Source organism: Rhea americana, unplaced genomic scaffold, assembly GCF_003343005.1.
Source record: "Rhea americana isolate MKP2758 unplaced genomic scaffold, rheAme1 scaffold_59, whole genome shotgun sequence".
NCBI lineage: Eukaryota > Metazoa > Chordata > Aves > Rheiformes > Rheidae > Rhea > Rhea americana.
In genome coordinates, this window is record NW_028186745.1 from 729,258 (window position 1) to 749,439 (window position 20,182).

The 20,182-nt window shown below is 36.4% G+C and overlaps 1 protein-coding gene across 3 annotated transcripts in view; it reads left to right on the forward strand.

Moving 5' to 3' along the window:
* RPGR (retinitis pigmentosa GTPase regulator) overlaps positions 1–11,049 on the forward strand; it is a 64,849-nt gene extending 53,800 nt beyond the window's left edge. For all 3 annotated transcript variants that reach the window (XM_085319421.1, XM_085319420.1, XM_085319422.1), the window contains 4 exons: positions 4,771–5,061; positions 5,264–5,297; positions 6,605–6,693; positions 10,556–11,049. In XM_085319421.1, the coding sequence (XP_085175547.1) occupies positions 4,771–5,061; positions 5,264–5,297; positions 6,605–6,693; positions 10,556–10,780 (639 nt within the window). In that variant the 3' untranslated portion in view covers positions 10,781–11,049. The remainder of the gene's footprint in view (positions 1–4,770; positions 5,062–5,263; positions 5,298–6,604; positions 6,694–10,555) is intronic.
* The last annotated feature ends 9,133 nt before the right edge of the window (positions 11,050–20,182 follow it).

Consider the following 20,182-nt stretch of genomic DNA (forward strand, 5'->3'; position numbering starts at 1 on the left):
AGGTGAGAGCAGGAGATACCTGTGTCCAGGTCAGTGGAAGTGTGATCAGTTTGGGAAGTTAATCAATTTAATAATAACAAGTGTCTTCTTTAGAATGAAATTAGTAGCTCTTTTAACACCACTTATTGTTTTGTTTAGGTGCATGACTCAGTTGCCTAAACAAACACACTTAGTATCACTTCAGGTGTTGTGGAGTATCCTGCATGGCTGTGAGCTGAGGTTCAGAACACTGCAGGTCTCCATGAAGCCCATGTAAAGATGTCTCAGATTCCATGGGCATCTTGAGTAGCACTAAACAAAGGAATCTCACCCAAGATCTCCATTAACTACAATGGCAGCTTATATTCTATCTCATATATAGATGCCTACATTTAGATACCTTGGTTTAGGTTAATAGGAAAAGTTGTTTTTATGATAGAATCCAAACCTGATTAGGAAATAGATATGCAAGTTCGCTGTAAGCAGAACCTACAGAGTATTATAATAGAAGTTCACCCGTTGTGCATCTGTAAAAGAACAGTGATTTTTTTAGCTATAGGAGTTTTACATATGTTCTGTAAGTTCTATAAGGCTATTCTAGGATCTTGCTTACAGTTTCTGAAATGCTATAGCTGTATTGTCATGGGTGATACCACACTGATTGTGTTCTGCTTTTTTATTCAAGTATTGTATGTATGTGTCCACCTGGTTCCACTTACCACGATGTTAATCCTGTCTGCATGATAGGCAAATTCTATAGTGCTGACGGTAATTCTTTACTGAAACATTGTTTTATTCTTAGAATGACGCTATTCTAAGACCAGCTAATAAATACTAGCTTTACCAAGCAGTATAAAATTCTCTTTGGCTATTATACTATGACACTTTTCCTAGCCATTTTGAGCATTTAATTCTGGTGACATTTTCACCAAGTTTACCAAAAAAAAAAAAAAAAGTGTTCTTCAGTCCTATCTTTTTTACTTGCATTACGTTATGCTCTTAGGAAGTTTGTGTAAGTTCTGGTTTTCTTGATTACTTTTTGATTACCTTTGATAGATTTACCTGCCAGCTTGATGAGAATTAAAGAGCGCTGTTCATCTTCAGAGGCATTATTATCTGTGTAAGAGAAATGGTTTTGAAAGCAAATAAACTTTGCATTTTTAGATTATGTTTTGAATATTTAGATGAGGAGGAAAACAATTGTCAGTAGATAGAAAGCTGGAGACTGAATGTAACTTGAAATTTGGCTAGAAGTTTAGGCCATTTTTAAAATTGGACTAATTAATTGAAAAAGTGTGGATTGGAAGACTTTTTTTCCTTTCAGTTGACTTCAGGCACTAATTTTCATGTGAACATGTTGTGACCCTTTCACTATATGATTAGGAAAAGTTCCTTACTCAGAACTCTAATCCTAACCACTTCTATTGCCCACACTATATGGAACATCAGTATTCTTGTTATTAATTGCTTGACCAATATTTCCATATCAGCAGCACTACAGATATTTGCATGTGCTTATTAAGTGACATAAAATATTTTCAGTAGTTCAAAGCTGGACTAAACTGCTTTTTTACATATAGCTATTCCAACTTTATGCTGCATTTTGTAGATGCATGTTGCATAGTGTATTGCCCCGCAAATCTTTAAATTTCTTCCAGTGTGAAATGACTAGGTTAAATCCCTTCCCTAGTTCATAACTGTACTCAACATCTGTGAAGACTATCTAATCTGAAGGAACTAAAAATATAAAATTCTTTCTCATATATGTTCATTCTAAGAAATTCTGGGTCAATCTGATACTCTATTGGAAGACTGAATGGAGTCTTATCTCGTATCCAGTGGAGTTGGTTTTGCATTTTTTGCAAAGTGCACTCAAGGTGGTACCATTTAAGCCTGTATGTGAGTCATACCAATGATAAATAATACCACTTCCAAAGGAGTTTAAATGAAAATATTTTCAGTTTTTATTATTCATTGTTTCTTAGCTACATTGATATGAAAGGAGCAATCTTTTCTCAGTCCCTAGGTGAAAGAATTATTTGGCTTTGCTTTCCATTATAGATTCCTGAATATATGAGATAGAAATCAAGTATGTAGAATTTGTCACATTTAGCTTCATAATGCATTTTCTCACTAAAATCAAAYATTTTTCAAAAGATGTTCACATCCTTCTTAAAAATTGCTGTCGATTTCCACACATGTATTCCAAATACCAACAGATGGGATTCTTAAAGTGGTTGGTAGTGTTGTGAGAATGACTTTCTACTATGCAGAGCCCCATGGAAATCCCAGTGCGTTTGGAATCTGCCAAGAAAACTGACGTCAGTATACAAGGTCACAGCACCAGATGGTAGTACAAAATGCCATAGTGTAGACTAAATAGTATTGTGTATGTGGGCAATGCCATTCAGTCTACTTGTTGTGTGAGAAGAAACAATCTTCCTTAAATGTTTTGCACTTTATTTTCTTTTGTTAGCGTTGAAAGCAGATTGCCTTTTTCACCGGTTGCAGGGAAAATCACAATTGCAGAGCCAGAGTGGAAAGCTGGTTGGAAGAAGTCGCAGCTGAATAATAAATAGTGGAAGATAGCTGTTGGGAGAAGGTTTTTTTGCCCAGCAGTGTGAGCTGCAGTGTTCATCTGTTGCAAAATGCTTGTCGTTTGGGTCCCCACTGTGCTATACTAGAGAAGGAACCTTTTACCTATGGCATGTGGTGATTTTTGCTTTTGATTCCTAAAATTTCCAGAGCCTAGCTGGAAATACTACATACTACCAGGGTACTTTCGTTTTTCCAGGTACATGCTGTAGTGTCAGTGTGTGGTTGATGTCTGTATAGCTTAAATTCCATCCTGGGTTTATCTTTGCAGCCAGCCCATTTTCACAAGAATTCTCAGAATGTAGCATATTCTCCCCAGATGTTAGATGTTGAAGGGGAAGCTGATATAGAACTGTGCAGCTCATGTGCTTTCTACCCTTACATGTGGAAACAGGAAGGTCAGTATATGGATCATGGGAGTTCAGATTAAGTTACAGACACTTCTTTGAGGTGAAAAGGTCTGTCCAGCCACTAACCCTTATTTTTCACCACAGGCAGAATTATTATGGTGAAAGCATTCCTTTTCCTCATCTTGAAAAAGTACATCATGCAGCTACAAAGCCTTTAAATTTAGCATATCAAAATATATCGAAATTTAACGCTTTACTAGTGGTAACATGAGCTAACTCATTTTGGCTTAGGAGAACTGTGAAGAACTCCCATAAACTCTGCTGCGCATGTTGGTATGCACAGTGCAGCTTTTTATCCTAGGTTTAAAAATCTGACCCTTGAAGTTGGGAAGGGCACCAGAAAAGCCAGTGGACAATGGGGAAAAGAGAACAATGAATGTGATGAAAGCTGAATAACTGTGCTTTCATTAAGACTCTTAATTATAGATCTGCTGTTGTGCTTAAAGTGGCAGAAATTTTCTTGAAACCTACCTATGTCTGAATTCTAGCTAAGTCCCAGGTAAATTTTGCTACACAGTTAACTCACCCAGAAAATCATGGGCCAGGAAAAAGATCATCGATTAAGCTTTTACATACCTTTAACATTCTTGGCTAAAAAGCTTTGTATTCCAACCTCTAGAAACATCAGCTAGTGGTCTCCGTTTGAGCAGCAAGTTACCTTCTGATGAGCTAAGAGTACACAGGGAAAGAGGCATAATGAAGCCAAAAAATGAGAAAAAAAATCAAAACAGCAAGAGGGAGTAAGGAAAAGAATTGACTAAAGATAGGAGAGAGATAGCACTTGAACCTGAGTATACAGTGAAGGTTTCCCAGATAAGACCCACTCCTCYATTATGCTTTCAAAAGTGCATGCCAGTCATTCTTACCAGTTCCCCATATGATGTAGGCTGCAGTTGAACAGAAATGTTTTTTTGTTCAGGTTTCTCTAATCTGAAATATTGCTTGAATGTCTGTATTTCTATCAATGATAGAATAAAAGCATCAGAATGCAAAAATGTAATAGTAAATGTGGATACTCTGATGCAATGATAAACAGTAGAGTTCTCCCTATTTGACATCAGAAGTCCATCTTGGAAGTTTGGTTTAGGCTTTTATATTTCTGCAATAGGAGGCAGAATGTTTCTATAGAAAATGTATTTCATGTTATTAGAAAAAGCATAGATAGCATAGCACTGGCAATCTAATTAAACAGAGTTGTTAAGTATACATTCACTACATATTTTTTCAAAAATAGCATTTGCACATTTTTTCATAAAACTCCTGGCTCTCTTATTTTACTATGTAGAATTTTTATCCTAGGCTAAAATCAACTATAATTCAAATTATAGTGTCTATATTGAATCAGAGCATTGCTTCTGGTATTGTTTTATTAATTTTGTTGAGAAATAGACTTTAATAATTATTTTTCAGTGTCAGTTATTAATGGGTTTGTTACTTACGTATATTTGAAATATTTAAAAATAAAAGTATTTTGTTTGCGAAAAAGTGTGTATTGTCATTCTTTATCCATTAAGAAGGCACATATTAGCAGAACATAAAAGTCAGCTTCTTTCCTGATGTTCACTGGAGTTCTATTTGTTTTAATTCTATAGTATTAAAATAAGAAGACCTTGCATAAGGACTCCTGTCTTTATCCTTGTTCTGTCTACTCCTTCAAATATTTTCTTTTGAATTTTCTTGTTCATAGTCAAATTACGAAGGGAAAAGGTATACCTATAAGTGAGGACCATAATATCACTGCGCAGCATAAGAGTTTCAAAATTATTTTTTGTCCATCTTGTCAAAGGAACAAAACTTGTCAGGAGATGAAGAGACAGATGATGATGAAGAAGAAGAAGAGGAGGAGGAGGAAGAAGAAGAAGAACTAGAAGAAGAAGAACTAGAAGAAGAAGAAGAACTAGAAGAAGAAGAAGAAGAAGAAGAAGAAGAAGAGGAAGAGGAAGAAGAGGAAGAAGCAGTGGAAGCAGAAAAAAGAGAAAAAGAGGAGGAAATGGAGGAAAAATATGAAAAAAAGAAACATCATAGTAAAATACCTGAGGGAGAGAAAAACAGTAATACCACACTGGAAAATGTAGAGGTAAATGCACAAATCCCATTTAAATTATTGTTGTACTGTGAAGAGTTTAGCTCTACAGCTTACTTTAATATATGTGTAGCTGTCTTGGAAATGCAAAGTTGTTTGGCATGGTTTTGGAAGAGGGAGGAATGCATATATGGATGTTACTATTTTTTTTTAACAAGTATGGAAGTAGAGATGTCATTGTTTTGTTTCTTTACAGAGAGAAGAGACTACTCACACTGTCATTCAGCAAGGTAAGAACTCAGTTCTTTAGAATTGGACCATTACAGACTTTGTAAAAACAAATGAAAATTTTTGAATGATAAAACTTTTCTAAAGTATCTGTTATATAAATGCTAAATAATACAGTTATTGTCATTATTTGGTAAAGCAGTGCTTGAGAGATGAAATTTGCAAGTCAAAAACATTACTAATTTTTAATAATTTGAAAGAAAAAATATCTATTTTCAGCTATGTATTGAGAGAAGTCCATGAGAGAGACTTTCTCGTAGCAAGACTATGCTTCACTTACTAAGATCAGTTGTAGTGACAAACTAATAGCAGTTGGGCTATCTGTCAAGCAGCTTCTCTAAGTGCTATATTTCTTCAACAGAGAAGCCTTTTCCCTCCCTTTCAGCTGACATTGCCTTATTACTATCACAAATAATCTATTTTAGATGAAACACGGTAATTCCTGAGCACTGTTCAGAAATGCCAAAGATGTGATCCTAGATGTTGCTTGTAGTTTTGATGACAGTTTGAGTGAATTATATATTCTTTCAGAAAAGCTAAGGGGTGCATCAGTGAGCTCTATGTAAGACAGGCCAAAAATACTTCTTTATTTTAGAAATTCTAAAACAAGCTATAATTCATCTAAAAGAAAAAAAAAAAGAATATAGTATAAAATAAAAGACCACTCCCTTTAGTAATGGAGAAGCTATGTCATTTGTCTCCAATATTATAAAGGAAATAGCTTGTCCAGAATAGATCCTTAAATATTTTTCCATCATCCAATGATTTGGAAGTATTAATACTAAATCTTAAATTTATATCATTCCTGCAAGGAGTATAGGAAAATTTAAACACATGAACATCAACCCAGATGGAAAGCTTTTCCTTTCCCAGAATTGTTTCTGTGGAATAAAGATTCATGCCGAACCACAACTTTTGCTCTAAAAGCCAGCTTTTCCAAATTAGGATATACTTTCAAAATTAGTGTGCAAGACATTCTGTCTTCTGTCAACAACAGGAAACTATGAGTGTCCTAGTCAAAACATTTTGTATCTTCCCATTGCCCTAAGTGTTCTGTTCTTGAAAATCAAGCATCTGGAGAATACTATAGGGGGCACTATAAATACAGATGGAAAAATAAATAAATTAAAAAAAACTCTTGTCAGGATTTGGCTGGGCATCAAGTTGAACTGAATATTCTGATTGCTTTTTTTTAAAGATCCACACTTTATTTACTGACTTCTACTTTAAAAATATTTTGAAGAACATTTTTTTCTGTTCCTCTGCAAGAATCAGAATGAAGTTAATATAAAGATTTGTATTGTTATAGAGGAGGAAAGCACTGACACTCACACTGTGAACAATTCTTCAGAGAACACTGATGACAGAATAGCTGGAAGAATAGTTGGGAGAAAAAAGGTATGTAGTCTAGTTTTTCCTTCTAATTTCACTGGTGACCAAGAAGGCAGTCACTTACTGAAACTGAAGAAAATATCAAAATTTACTTGATCTGCATAAACATTTGAACTGCTGAGCAACTCCTTCCTTCTATTCAAAATTATAATTTATTTTGTGATATTCCTATATGTAAAGGTTGCTGTGGAAGAGTGCACATTATTGTGCACTATCCATGCATTTTGTGGATCAAAATGAACCAGTTTGTGATTCTGGTATTAGAAACTTGTCTGTTCAACATGTATAGCAACATTTTTCTAACAGAGACTGTCAGACATGTAGATTGATGAGTATTTCAGAATTCCACTCTTTTCCTTTGAAATTGCAGAGTGCCATATAATTTTAGATGTGCCACATACTTCCGGACTATCTGATTCCAAAAAGTAGATGAAAGATAGGTTCACTTAAGGGAACAAGAGGAAAAATCCATATGGAAAGCATCAAAAGCCATTATAATGTTAATGGAACTATGTGGCAGAATGTTGGGATATTGCCTACCGAGGTATCTAAATGTCATAGTAGTGTGACAAACTGTGGCATAAATCATGATTTTACAAGGTTGTTCGGATCTGATCCAGGAATAATCCACTGTAGTAGATAATCTCTTTTGTTTAATATAATTTCAGAGTATATCAACATTCAATTAAAAATAGCTGCCATATGGGAAAAGACCAGATTTCTCATCTTTTAATATGTCTGAAGATGAGACTGCAGCTACAAGCTGCTCTCTCCATCAGATTTTCTCTTCTTTGACTGTTCATTACAGTGCCTTTAATGTAACAGAGAGTGGACCAGAAGGTCAATGGCTAAGTCTTTTGGGGGAAGGAACAAAGATGTGAATTGTTCAGTGGCACAGAAAAAAACCCTCATTTCAGAAATGTACAGTTCTACTGCCAGATCATCTACTGCTAATGATCTATTAGCGCTGTGTGGCGTCGCTTCAGGCGGTAGGAGCAAACATGTGCCTTACATGTGACCAACAGACATTCTTCTCATGCAACCCAAATTACATGTACCCATCACCCACAAAACATGAACTGAGCTGTGTGCATGCTCAGCACACATCTATGTGTGTGCCTGTCATACCAGCAGCAGCCATTTGTGACCTAACTGGACACAAGGAGTAAGACAGGGACACATGACTGTTCTAGTCGCTGCCTTGAGTTAGGAGAAGAGAGCATATACTGCCCATTTGCAAAGTGATGTGAGAATAGACAGGAATACACACACACAAATATATATTAAAAAAATGTTACAAATTTAGCCAGAACAAAATGCCTCTAAGGATGGCAGAATTCACACTGACTTTGGTGTACCTCTTCTATTCACAAAAGTCTAAAATCTCCTTCCAAAATAGAAACAATAAAGAAAAATACAGCAATGTACCTGGAAAATGACACACAATAATACAGAGTGAAGGGCAAAAGAGAGCAGTCCATTTACGTAGAATCACAGAATCAGTAAGGTTGGAAGGGACCTCAGGAGATCATCTAGTCCAACCCCCCTGCTCAGCGGGGTCACCTAGAGCACATTAGACAGGGTTGCATCCAGGGGGGCCTTGAAGATCTCCAGAGAAGGAGACTCCACAACCTCTCTGGGCAACCTGTACCAGTGCTCCGTCACTGTCACAGGGAAGAAATTCCCCCTCACGGTCAGGCAGAACTTCCTGTGCTTCAGTTTCTGCCCATTGCCTCTTGTCCTGTCACATGGGACAACTGAGAAGAGTTTGTCTCCRTCCCCTTGACACCTTCCCTTCAGATACTTGTACACATCGATAAGATCCCCCCTCAGTCTTCTCTTCCCCAGGCTGAAGAGGCCCAGCTCTCGCAGCCGTTCCTTGTAGGGCAGGTGCTCCAGCCCTCTGATCATCTTTGTAGCCCTGCGCTGGACTCTCTCCAGTGGCTCCATGTCTCTCTTGTCCTGGGGAGCCCAGAACTGGATGCAGTACTCGAGATGAGGCCTCCCCAGGGCTGAGTAGAGGGGCAGGATCACCTCCCTCCACCTGCTGGCAACACTCTTCCTAATGCAGCCCAAGATACCATTGGCCACAAGGGCACATTGCTGGATCATGGTCAACTTGTCGTCCACCAGGTCCTTCTCTGCAGAGCTGCTCTCCAGAAGGTCAGCCCCCAGCTTGTACTGGTGCCTAGCATTATTTTTCCCTAGGTGCAGGACTCTGCACTTGCCCTTGTTGAACCTCACCCACCTTGTTGTGGTATGTTCTGATTAAACATCAGATCATGTGAGGGAGAAATAATGTAAAGTTGAAAATAAAGCTAAATTCTATTTTATAAGAGGGAACATAAATGCAATAGTGGGCAAAACTAGAATGATCATTAACACAGCATTAGTATCTGTTTTAAGTATTGCTTTCTTACAGTAAAAGCAACTAACTGTTCTTGTGAAACTATAAAAGGTTAAGAGGCAATTTTATTACTATAATCTCTCATTAGACTGTAAAAATACTTAAAGATGTAATATGTTTCCCTTACTAAAAAAAGATTTCTGCTGTTGTATTGTGTTCTAATGAAGTTTTTATAAGGCAATTCTCTAAGACATCTATACATAGTAGAAAATTTTGCAATGAAAGAAATAACAACTGAATAAAAATAAATAAGGTATTACTATAATTAATTTTAAGGAAAACAACATTAGTTCTGGTGTTTTAAATAACTGCTTTTCCCAGAGTTTTTTTCTATTGCTGTTAAAGAATAACCATGATATGCTTGACCTTTTAATATATAGAAGTCCTTTGATATAAAAAATAGATTATTTAAGGAATTTCAATTTATTAAAAAAATGATTATTTAGTTTATGTAACTGATGGCTGAATTACTTTGGCTTCTTCTAAAGACAAGTGTAAAAGTCAGTCTCCAAATTTCCGTACATTGCTGTTATTAGCTTAATGAGAGTATTTTTGAACAATGAATGGCTACTATCTTTTCAAATGGGTTAGCAAGACTAGATAAAAACTTCGCTCTATTAAAATAAATCACAGTACTTTTGTCTGTAGAAACAAGCTAAAGCCAATTATTACCTGATAGTGTCTAGCATGCACACAAGAGAGAGGTTTTTAATCACATCGAGTTTTACTGAGGTGAAAAGTTAGGAGCTGATTCCTATGGGACATTATCTAGACAAGTTTTCCACCGTATTTCCCTCTAAAAGTAGCAGTTGAGCTAACTGACATAGTGTTTATTTCCAACATGCATTGATTTAAATAGTATATTGAGAAGTACCTCATATGAAATTTTTTACAGGTTTTGGATCCAAAGGCTTCTCATGCCAGACAGGCTGCTGTTTCATATCAAAGATCTTTCTTAAAGCATCACTTCAACTTTGAGCATGTGTGTAGTCTCACTGACACAAAAATGTATTGTAATTAACTTTAATGGAACTACAGACGTGTTTAAAATGAAGTATACAAAGCATTTACTGCTTTGGGACTTTGCAGATCTTAGCCTATATTTTTGAATCTTGACTTAGATTCTTGTTTGAAAGAAAGGCAAATAATTTTACATCACTTACATTATTTAGTAGAAAATGTACATTATGTAATTAGAGAAAATACAATTATTTTAACTTCTCTTATTCATTTGTTGTATTTTGCAACATTTAAGTTACAAATATTGCAGAAGTTTTTTTCATTAACATTTTTTTAAATGGTCATATTGTTTTGGAAAATGATTTATTTTACCAAAGATAAATATGTGAGCCAAGTTGACTTTGGTATATACTAAAGACTTTACTTTTTTTCCCCCCCTTTTTCAAATAATGAATTCTACAACTAACTGATTGGCACGTTATTTATCTTTTCTTACTTCAGTTTTCCCTGTTTAAACGAAAGCCACTGACAGGCCAGAAGAATGTATGTAACAGCAAGGAAGATGGATCTGGAAAGCCATTCCAGAGTGAACAAGAAAAAGAAAAGGAAGATTTATCTGGTGAAGACAGTAAAGATGAAAATCAGAATCATACTTTGGAGAATTCCAAGGAAACTGTAACTAACCAGGACAGAAAAATGAAATCTTCTACTTGTATAGTACTCTAACACTGTTATAATATGTAAGAAGGTGACAGTCTTAAAGCACATATTGCCATTAATACTTGAAAACAATTATGACTTACTAGAACTGCAGATGATAGCTTTTTTAACTGATTTGATTGCTGTGATTTTAAACATGAAGACCATTTTCTTGGTATTTATTGGTAATTTTAATAATTACAATTGATGTGCTTATCCAAATCTTGCTGGAGTGCTGTGGCCTTAGCTGTTCAGTGTTGTAAAACAAAATATATTTTTTTATGTGAAAAGTTGGATACAGGCATTTCATGTTTTTTTGCTAAGTAACTTTATTATATGTTTCAGTGTACAGGGTACCACTTTCAGTGTGATACTAGCGCAAAACTATAAATATCTGCTGTAACATATTCTTTGGTTTAACAAGCTAGGTGAGAATATTGGTTTGAATTCACAATTTAAAGAGGGTACATAATTACTTAGAAACACCTATGCCTCTTTCTGTTTTGACTTAGAAAAATAGCAATAAAACTCAAAAGTATTTAACACCTAGGCCCTGATTCAATAAGTTACTTAAGTAATTTCATATATGACAGTAGCTCTGTTAGAAATACACCTAACAATGATGTAAATATTTACCTAAGTATCCTGCCAAATTAGGATTTGCAGAAACCTTTCATTTCTGAGAGATGCCGAATGCCTTCAGTCCTGCTGGAATCGGTGCAAGCTGATGGGAATCGCACAGAATTGGTCCCAGTGACAGCCGGACATCCTTACTGTTGTTTCAGTTGTGTTCTAATCCCTCATTCTTTGAACACCCAAACCTTCATCTCTCGTGAAGCTTGTATTATAGGAAAAGAATGTGATCATGTATAAAAAAACCTCCAAAGAAATTTATTTTTAAAAGAGATGTTGATGCCTATTTAAACAAGAAAAGTATTCTTTAGCATGAAAAATTAAATCGCCTCATGATCATTTTTCTGTGTTTCTCTTTTTAGCTTAAGAAAAAGGCTTGTGGGAAAATAGCTTAATTGCAACAGCTCACTTACTGCTGTTGTTTGTTTTCTACCTAAAGTTAAAATCCTTTGTGAAATTGAGATTAGTTATTATGGAATACATTGATATTACAAGCAGATCATTATGGGCTAAATATCCTTGGTTTTCTCAGGCAAGCTGGCTGTTCTTCAGACGAAGACTGAGCAGCAGGAGTATGACCCTCATTACCAGTGAAGATAAGCAGAATGTTCGATTTTAGAATTAGTCCAAGAAACAGAAGTGACAAATGCACTATTCTAATTACCAGTATTCCCTTCAAATAAGATTGGATTTCTGAAAATTCAGTCTAGATAAAGAAGAAATACAGACACATCTGCTTATGTCACAACCAGGATAAATCTGATCTAAAGTCTGTTTGCCCCTTACTAAAATACACTTAAGTTTTATGAATACACAARCTTAGCACTAAATATAAAATCAAGAATTTATGATAATCGGTGTACTTTTCAAAATACTTCACAAGGGACAGATGATTTTTACAGAAAACCTAGGAAAATGTTACTTAATTTCACTGACATATGAACACATTTTAATTTGCCTTTGGCCATGTTTTGCCTTTATCATTTTTTTCCCTAGTTTCAGAGTTGCTTAAGTTTTATATAACATAGTCACAAGTGTGCAGGGTTATATTTGACCCAGAAGTTTATCCAGCTGAACACTCTGTCTCTAGAAGTATGGCAGGTGCCCAGATTCTTTCATGGGGCCGTCTCTTTGCTGCAGTAGGCATCATACTAAAAACCTTGATGATTGGGTCATCCTTTGCCAGAGTTAAGATCCTTTTGTTTTGATCTGTTATTTTCCTTGGGTTACTCTGAGTTCTGCAGATGAACTTTACATGAGCTATTTTTATTCTGCCAATGTGCGTTATATTTATGTGTTTTCCTATATTCTTGAATGCACATGTAGTTTCTGCTCTACTTGGACACTGTTGTGAATAGGAAAGAAGTGGAAAAGGAGAAATAAACTAAATGGTATCCTCATTAATTTAAATAAAAGTTTTATGTTCTCTTTAAAAAGGAGGAGACTCAATCACAGAAGTTATTACCATAGTGAAAATGTCTTTATTCTAAGTATGAGATGATTTAATGAAAAATGTTGCTTTAGAGTGAGAGTTTCCCTTAAAGCTAATGCTACAAAGATTACATACCTGATTCTAAACTGATGTGCATCAATGCAGTTTCAGGGACTTCTATGTTTATTTAGTCTATGTACTTCGCTTAGGAGCAAATAAATCCATTTAATGTCTTCTTACATGCCTTCCTCAGTAATAAAAAAGAGTACAGTTACAAGTTCAAGCAAACAAGTTGCATGTTCATGTGTACTAAGTTAAGTCATTTTTTAACAAGTTCACAATTCATACAAGAAAAACCTAAGTTTATATATATATATGTGTGTGTGTGTGTGTGTGTATATATATTAAAAGGCTTTCATCAACAGAATGATAGCAAAAGGTCCTCTGGTAGAAACATCTTTAGTATATTCTCCTGTAATTCATCTTACTTTTCCAGAGATAACTGTATCAATTCATATCTTTATTCCTAGATTTTGTAACCTTCTGTCACGCAACTGAAAATGTGCCTTAGAATTCATAGTTTTCTAAAATGTTACCTTCAGAATTTCCACTAGGTGGAGTTTGTGTTCTTCGAAGCTGTAGCTCTGGCATCCAGTCTCTGAAGCCAGCAACTTTCCTGCTCCTGGCCCCTGAAAAGCTGTTAAAGATATTCACTCTTTATCAAATCTTCTGATTCAAAATTCTCTGAAAACTTGTATATTTTTGCATTATTATCACTTTTTGCTTTAAGGTACTCTGATAAAGTTTTTATATAGGGTATTATATACGTGTATATATATATATATATAAAGACAAACATGTAAGCACACAATCACTCATATATTTCTGAATGTATACACAGATGTTCAGAGTGGTCAAACCCTAATACATAAATTTAGGTATACACACTTGATCCAAAACGAACTGCTACTTTTGCATGTATATGTGTGTGTATATGTACATTGATACATATGTATGTGTGTGTGCCTATGAATGATCAAACATGTATACCAGAACTTTTGAAATTTCCATTCCATATATATAYATATATATATATATTTATATGTGCATGTTTGCTGGTTTCAGAAGCACAGGATTCATTTATACATCTACCATCCCTACACAAGTTTAACAGAGAGAAGATATTCCCCAAAGGAATGTTGAATATTGTGGTAAGTTTCCAATTATACCAGTGGTGTTGGAGGAGTCACTGAAATAGAAGAAGAGAGAAGATTGTGTTTAGACAGTACTTTGTATTCCCAAAGATCATGATGATATGTCAAACAAAGTTTGTATAACTTTTTCCTTTCTTTTCCAGGAAACAGTTACATAATACGCAAACTCTGTCTAATCTTCGTCTCTAAGAAAGATTAAGTAATGCTATTAACATTAGGGTAGCTGAAGTCAATAGAATTATTGTCATAATTTTAAATCAATTTATGTCCTGATAATCGTCTACACAAGCTAATCTTATATGACTATTGATTAAGCATGAGCTCACTTAGAATGTACTCATGAATAAGAAATTCCCCTGTCCAGATTTTGAGAACTGGTTTTTGACATGTGGCATTTTTGACATTTATTTAATGTATCAAAAACTGCTTTTCAGACAGGAAGCACATTCTGTACTCAATTTCCATGGACAAATCTTTGCACAACATCAAAATCTACAAGTATTTCAAGACTTACCTTCTCAATATTATATTTTTGAGTAACATTGTCTAAATTATGTCCCTCCAAAACCTTTCTTGTACTAAGGAGATAATAAAAAATAAACCATAATTTAAATTTTATTATGAATTAGAACAAAAATTTTTGATTTATATTACTTAAAAGGAAATATATTTTACATATGGTACCCCTGGGGTCTATCATATTGTGGTACTCCTAGTGATAGATCTAACTGTTTGCCAAGATCAACAGTTATGGCCTATTCATTTTTTATAATTATTTGTGTAGCCCGTCTTCTTACAGGCTATAAGGAAGGTTGAGCAGACCAAATTTTGCTTAACATCTTTCAGTTGCAAGTTAGAACAACTGGTTCTGTCCCTCAAACAAGTTCCCTCACTCAGTACCGCAGATGAGTTTTGGAGTGTTATATGTGCATGTGTGCGTAGTCAGGTACTAATTCTGTGCAAGAGCTCTGTCAGTAGTGGTGAGAACTGGAGAAAATACTGCTTTGATAGTAGGCCTACTTTGCTCAGTTTCTTGTACAGATGAAGCCTCAGTCAAACTTCCGCCTGCTTTCCTTCTAAGGCTGTGTTGAAATTACATTTTAATGTTGCAAGATAATTACCAGTCTTCTTTTTCAAGACCAGATAGTAATGACTCAACAGGAACACTGCAAAATCTGTATCTAGCTAAATTTGTTGGTCCTTTTCTACACAAAGAATTTGTTCATCTTCAAAACCATTCTCAGTTTATATGGAAAGTTTAGACACAGCTATTTCCAGTCAAATTCATCAAAAGCTGAAGAGAGATTATCAGTAAAAATTTTAAGAGATGCTAAAGGAGTTTAAAAAATTTTTAAAACCATAGAACTTCTTGTTCTTCAATATATCTGTTTATTAAATGTTAAACTATGTATCTGCTGATATACCACATCCTGTCCTCAGAAATGCTATGCATCAGTCAGTATCCAGTGGAGAATCCAGTATTTCCCCCCTGCCAAAACATTTCTGGTTTGATCACTACCTAAGAAACTCCACGAACACAATATATACACCCCAGCACATGGAATTGGGAAAGGTGACTGATGTTCCCGAAGACTCGCTATGTACGTATGAACTATGACTGACCCTGACTTTCATGCTGAAATTTTCCACAGCATATTTTTGGTTAGTGGAGAAATTGAGCTGGTCTAGCCATCATCTTTATGCCATTGCAGGAAGGGAGGGTGTAAGGCCCCCAGTAAGTGGGAAGGCCCAAGAAGACTCATTGGGGGAGCACAGAAGTACTCTCCGATGGAAACATAGGCAGAGCGTGCAGACCTGAAGACATTTCATTGCCCTGAAAAATGTTATTTCTATAGCCAGGTCAGTGAATTCTTACACATTTCTGTCAAGGACTGTATCATTAACATTTAGGTCTTATTGAAGAAAGAAAATTATTAGGATATTGCTTCAGGTTATTGCTGCACCTAAAATCAGTATTTTGAGTAACAGAGGTAATTATCAGTCTATAGAACAGGAATTTCCATAGATCTAATTTTTATCCAGTGATCAAGACAAAAGCCTGCTTGTAGGTTGGCCTCTAGTCTTTCTTCTCTCTTTTATCTTATGAAAATCAGCTTTCTGCATCTCCTTCTGTTTGTTAGGAAAAAAAAATGAATATATCACTTAAAGAGTGCAAAATGAGTGTAGTGGAGATGCAATGATGTTTCTTGAAAACAGCACTGAAGGAAGCATCTACCCTGTGTGAACTGAAGCACATGTGCTGGCAGTGGGTTTCACAGGCATTTGCTGACAGCAGCAGCATGGTAAGATTGAGGAATCTTGCATTTCATTCCCAAGACCATGCTCTACCTGACACACGTCCATCTGCACCTCTGATCATATCTTCCCGAGACACTTTTTTTGCCTGTTTTCTCTGCTCACCTCCAGTTCCTCATCTCAGCAGTGCCCACACCAGAACCTCTCTTCCTTCCCCTTATCTCCTTTGGTCAATCTCAATCTTTTTTTCACGTTCAGCCTCCCCTTTCTGGACTCTCTGTCAGAGTTTCAGAAGCTTCCTCACACCRGAGTGCACCCAGCTGCCCTGCGATGCCCCCAGAGCGGGATGCTAAGAGAGACCYAGTGTCCTCAGAAAGGTCATGTGCAACACAGGCTGGCATCCAGAGCATTCAGAGCAGAAGGCTTCCACCCTAGGCTGGAAAGAAGGTCTAATAACAGCAAACATCGACCAACATGAATAAGTAACTAATAATTCCTAACTGTTGCTGCCAACAGACATCATAAATCGTTCATAAACTTTCAAGCGTTACAAGAATTAGACAGTATTATGTTTTTAACTCTTTCAGAGCTGTCCTTCTTCCTGAGGACATTAACATGAGTAGCTTTAGGTGTCAGAGCATCCTCATTCAGCAAGATCATTCTCCTGGATAAAAACACCAGTGCAGTTGTTTCCTGGATTGGGCCCCCAGTTTGTCATCCTCTCGTCATGACTAATCGCATCTCAGTTGGGGCTTCCAAAACCTAATTACATGCAGCTGTCTTGTTGGGKTTTTTTTAATCATTCTTTTACCATTTGGAGGAAAACTTTAATCAGATTGTTAAATGTTGTTAGTAATTTTACTTTAATAAATTTCTACCTTCCCTCAAAAGCTTTATTTTATTTTCACTGTAATTACAGTAAAGCTCCAGCATTTCTGATACAGACTAATGAAGTTATACCTCTGAACCTCTATTAAAAATAGCATGAAAGAGAAAGTATGTGCTTAAATTAACTCCTAAGCATAGTAAGAGTAGATCTTTCAGTTTCCAAAAAGCACTTAAGCTTTTTGTCTAACTATGTATTAAACTGAGACTCCTTTCCTCCTATGCTGGTTAATTTGAATTTTTAAAATATAATGTTATTTGATCTGCAACTGCATTTAATTTACCTCTAGACAGTCAAAAACTGTGAATCTTCAGTGAGAAGCATGATGCTTATTTCTTGCATAAGGCTAGTAGTCACTGGAACTCCAAATAACCACATCTAAATATTTGGAATTTTTTCTGTAACTATTTGAAAGTTAAACTGGGAAGAAAAAATGATGAAGGCTATGCTTTCAAATTCAATAAATTTGATATTCATTTAATACATCCCCAGTATCAAATGGTTTCTCCTATTTAAAGTTCTCTTTAAAAAAGTACTGTACAAAAATGTAATTTCTGATACTTCCAAAAAGTTTCTTGTTCCATTTATTAAAGCTGCCTTGGTCTTGTCCTTCAAATTCCTCATCTTTCTGCAATTTTACATAGCTATCATTCTAACAAAGATGTAAAGTAAGAGACTCATCACACATTACCTGTAAACTCCAGAGAAAAATCACATCTGAGTGAATGCACCTCTTAGTACTGCTATGTTTCAAGCCTAATTTCTGCCAGTCCAACAAGGATACATTCACACTGTTAGTGATGCTCACTCTTGCATCTAAATTTGAGCTGTAGCTCACAGACTAGCTAAACTCTTGAACCTCTTGCCCTCCTCAGTGCACCGARAACACTCCAGGAGCTGGATGATAGAGCAAAAACCACATCCCAGCAGATTTCCTGTACAACACAGGTAGTAAGCCTTGCAGAAACCCTTACAGCCAAGATGTAGTAAAAAACAGCTTGAAATCCCTTGCAGTTAAGCTGTTTGAATGGAAGGAACTGCATCTACACAATCAAGAGCAACAAAAATGCAGCTAAAGACGTTCTTGCTTGCTGTGACTCGAATTGGATACGTGTCTACACGCTAACGTAGACACCATAGCAGCAGTTGACTGCTTGTACCTGCTAGTGACAACTGAGCTTCTTACGTTGAGGGGCTAAACAGACCAGAAGGGCTGTCACTACCACCCAGTTTTTGTACTGTTGTAATACAATTTTAAATGACTGGAAAAGGCTGTTCAAGGGAGATGCTGGGACCTCTGCAATTTGGAGTGTATCAGGACAGCTGATGGAGAAGGTGCAGCTGCATCAAGATTTTGGCTGGCAGCAGCTTCTTTCACAACGCTACCATTGAACAGACCCTCTGTTCTGAGGAAGGACATCTCAGTGAAGGCCAGCATTCTGGAAATGTGTAAGTTAAAGGACAAACATCAACAGAAAAGAAGAGGTAAAGCGATCCACTAAGATCTGCTTCAGCTACTTCCATCGTTCTAGCACATTCCCATCCCGAACTTTTGCCAGAGCCTTACAGTACAGAGAAACTATAAAGATTATCACAATTTATTACAGATTTCTAACAGTTTACTTTGATATTTTCTACACTATCTGTGCCAATAATAATARCCTAAAGCAATCCTTTTGCCTTCTTCTTCTTTTTTTCAAACTGAGCAATGTTGGTCTTTTTAATCTTTCATCACATGAAAAATTTATTCTTTCCTTAGGCTATTAAACTGTAATGGCTCAGATGATAATGGTTTAGTTTTTGTGACTTTTTTTTTTTTTTAAAAAAAAAAAAGGTAATAAAACAAAATATTGAAGACTAGCAGAAAGAGTCAGGCTGCATCTGCATCAGCCAGAGCATGATGCAATGGGAGAACAGAAGACTTGGTACTGAGGACCCTATATCAGGTATTTTACTTAAGGGGAGCTCTGAGCTGGTCCCATGCGTGAATGCCTATTAGCAGCTACAACACAGCAGGTGAGCTCCTGGTGCCCATATTTCAGCCTCATGCACCAAGCTCAGTAAGCGGGTTCATGTCGGTAGATGTACTTCACATGCACTCCTGAGCCAGATGGAAACTCTGACTCGAAGAAAATGCTTTGGAGAAATCCCCCAATCACTGCATCCAGACAGATTTTTTTTTATTACAATTACTAACATGACCCTATTTCTTTCTTGGGCCACTTTGGTGTAGTGAGCCTCAAAGGCTGCCYAAGTTGGTGCCTCTTCTTATTTGGTTTCCAAATTCGCACTTCCCCTGAGATGACTATCCTTCCTCTGAAAATTAGCATCATTATTTCTAAAGAAATAATCCTTTGCTTACTAGACAGTATTTCCCCATTTGTCTGTGCTTTGTTGCAAATATTGCAGCAGATGGCTCCCCAGAAATACCTTTTGGATAACTCCCCCCTTACCACCTTGGCCTGTAAACTCTTTACACGCAGCACAGCAGCTGGGGCCAGTGCTTTACCACACCTTCAGCACTTTAGAGCACACATTAGATGCTTCCTTTCTAAGGTAGAAAAAAAGAAAAATTACTTAAGTCCAGCTGTAGTCAAGCTGCCATGTTGGCAGGTCTTCAGCTTTAACCATAAATTTTGCAACATTGAGTGCTCTGCCTAAAGCCCTTGCTTCTGCAGGCCAGGAGTGATTAGTGAATTTGCTTTCATCTGGAAGGGGAGGGGGGGGACAAAAAAAAAAAAAAAACTCTAGTCTTTGTGGTTATGGAAGAAAGCCTGAAAATGTAACCTGACAACACCCTAGCAGCTCAAAAAGTTAATGCTAAGTACAAGGACTTCCAACTTTTTGCTTAGCTCATGACTTTTGAGGCTCTGACTCATGATTTCTGAGCGGTTCAGGTTGGCCATCCGCAAGCTGCTGAGCAGCCAGGGCAGCCGGTTCACCGTGACAAGCCGGGGCAGCTTCCCCCCAGCGCCGTCCCGCTCAGCGCGGAGCCGGAGCCGCCCGCG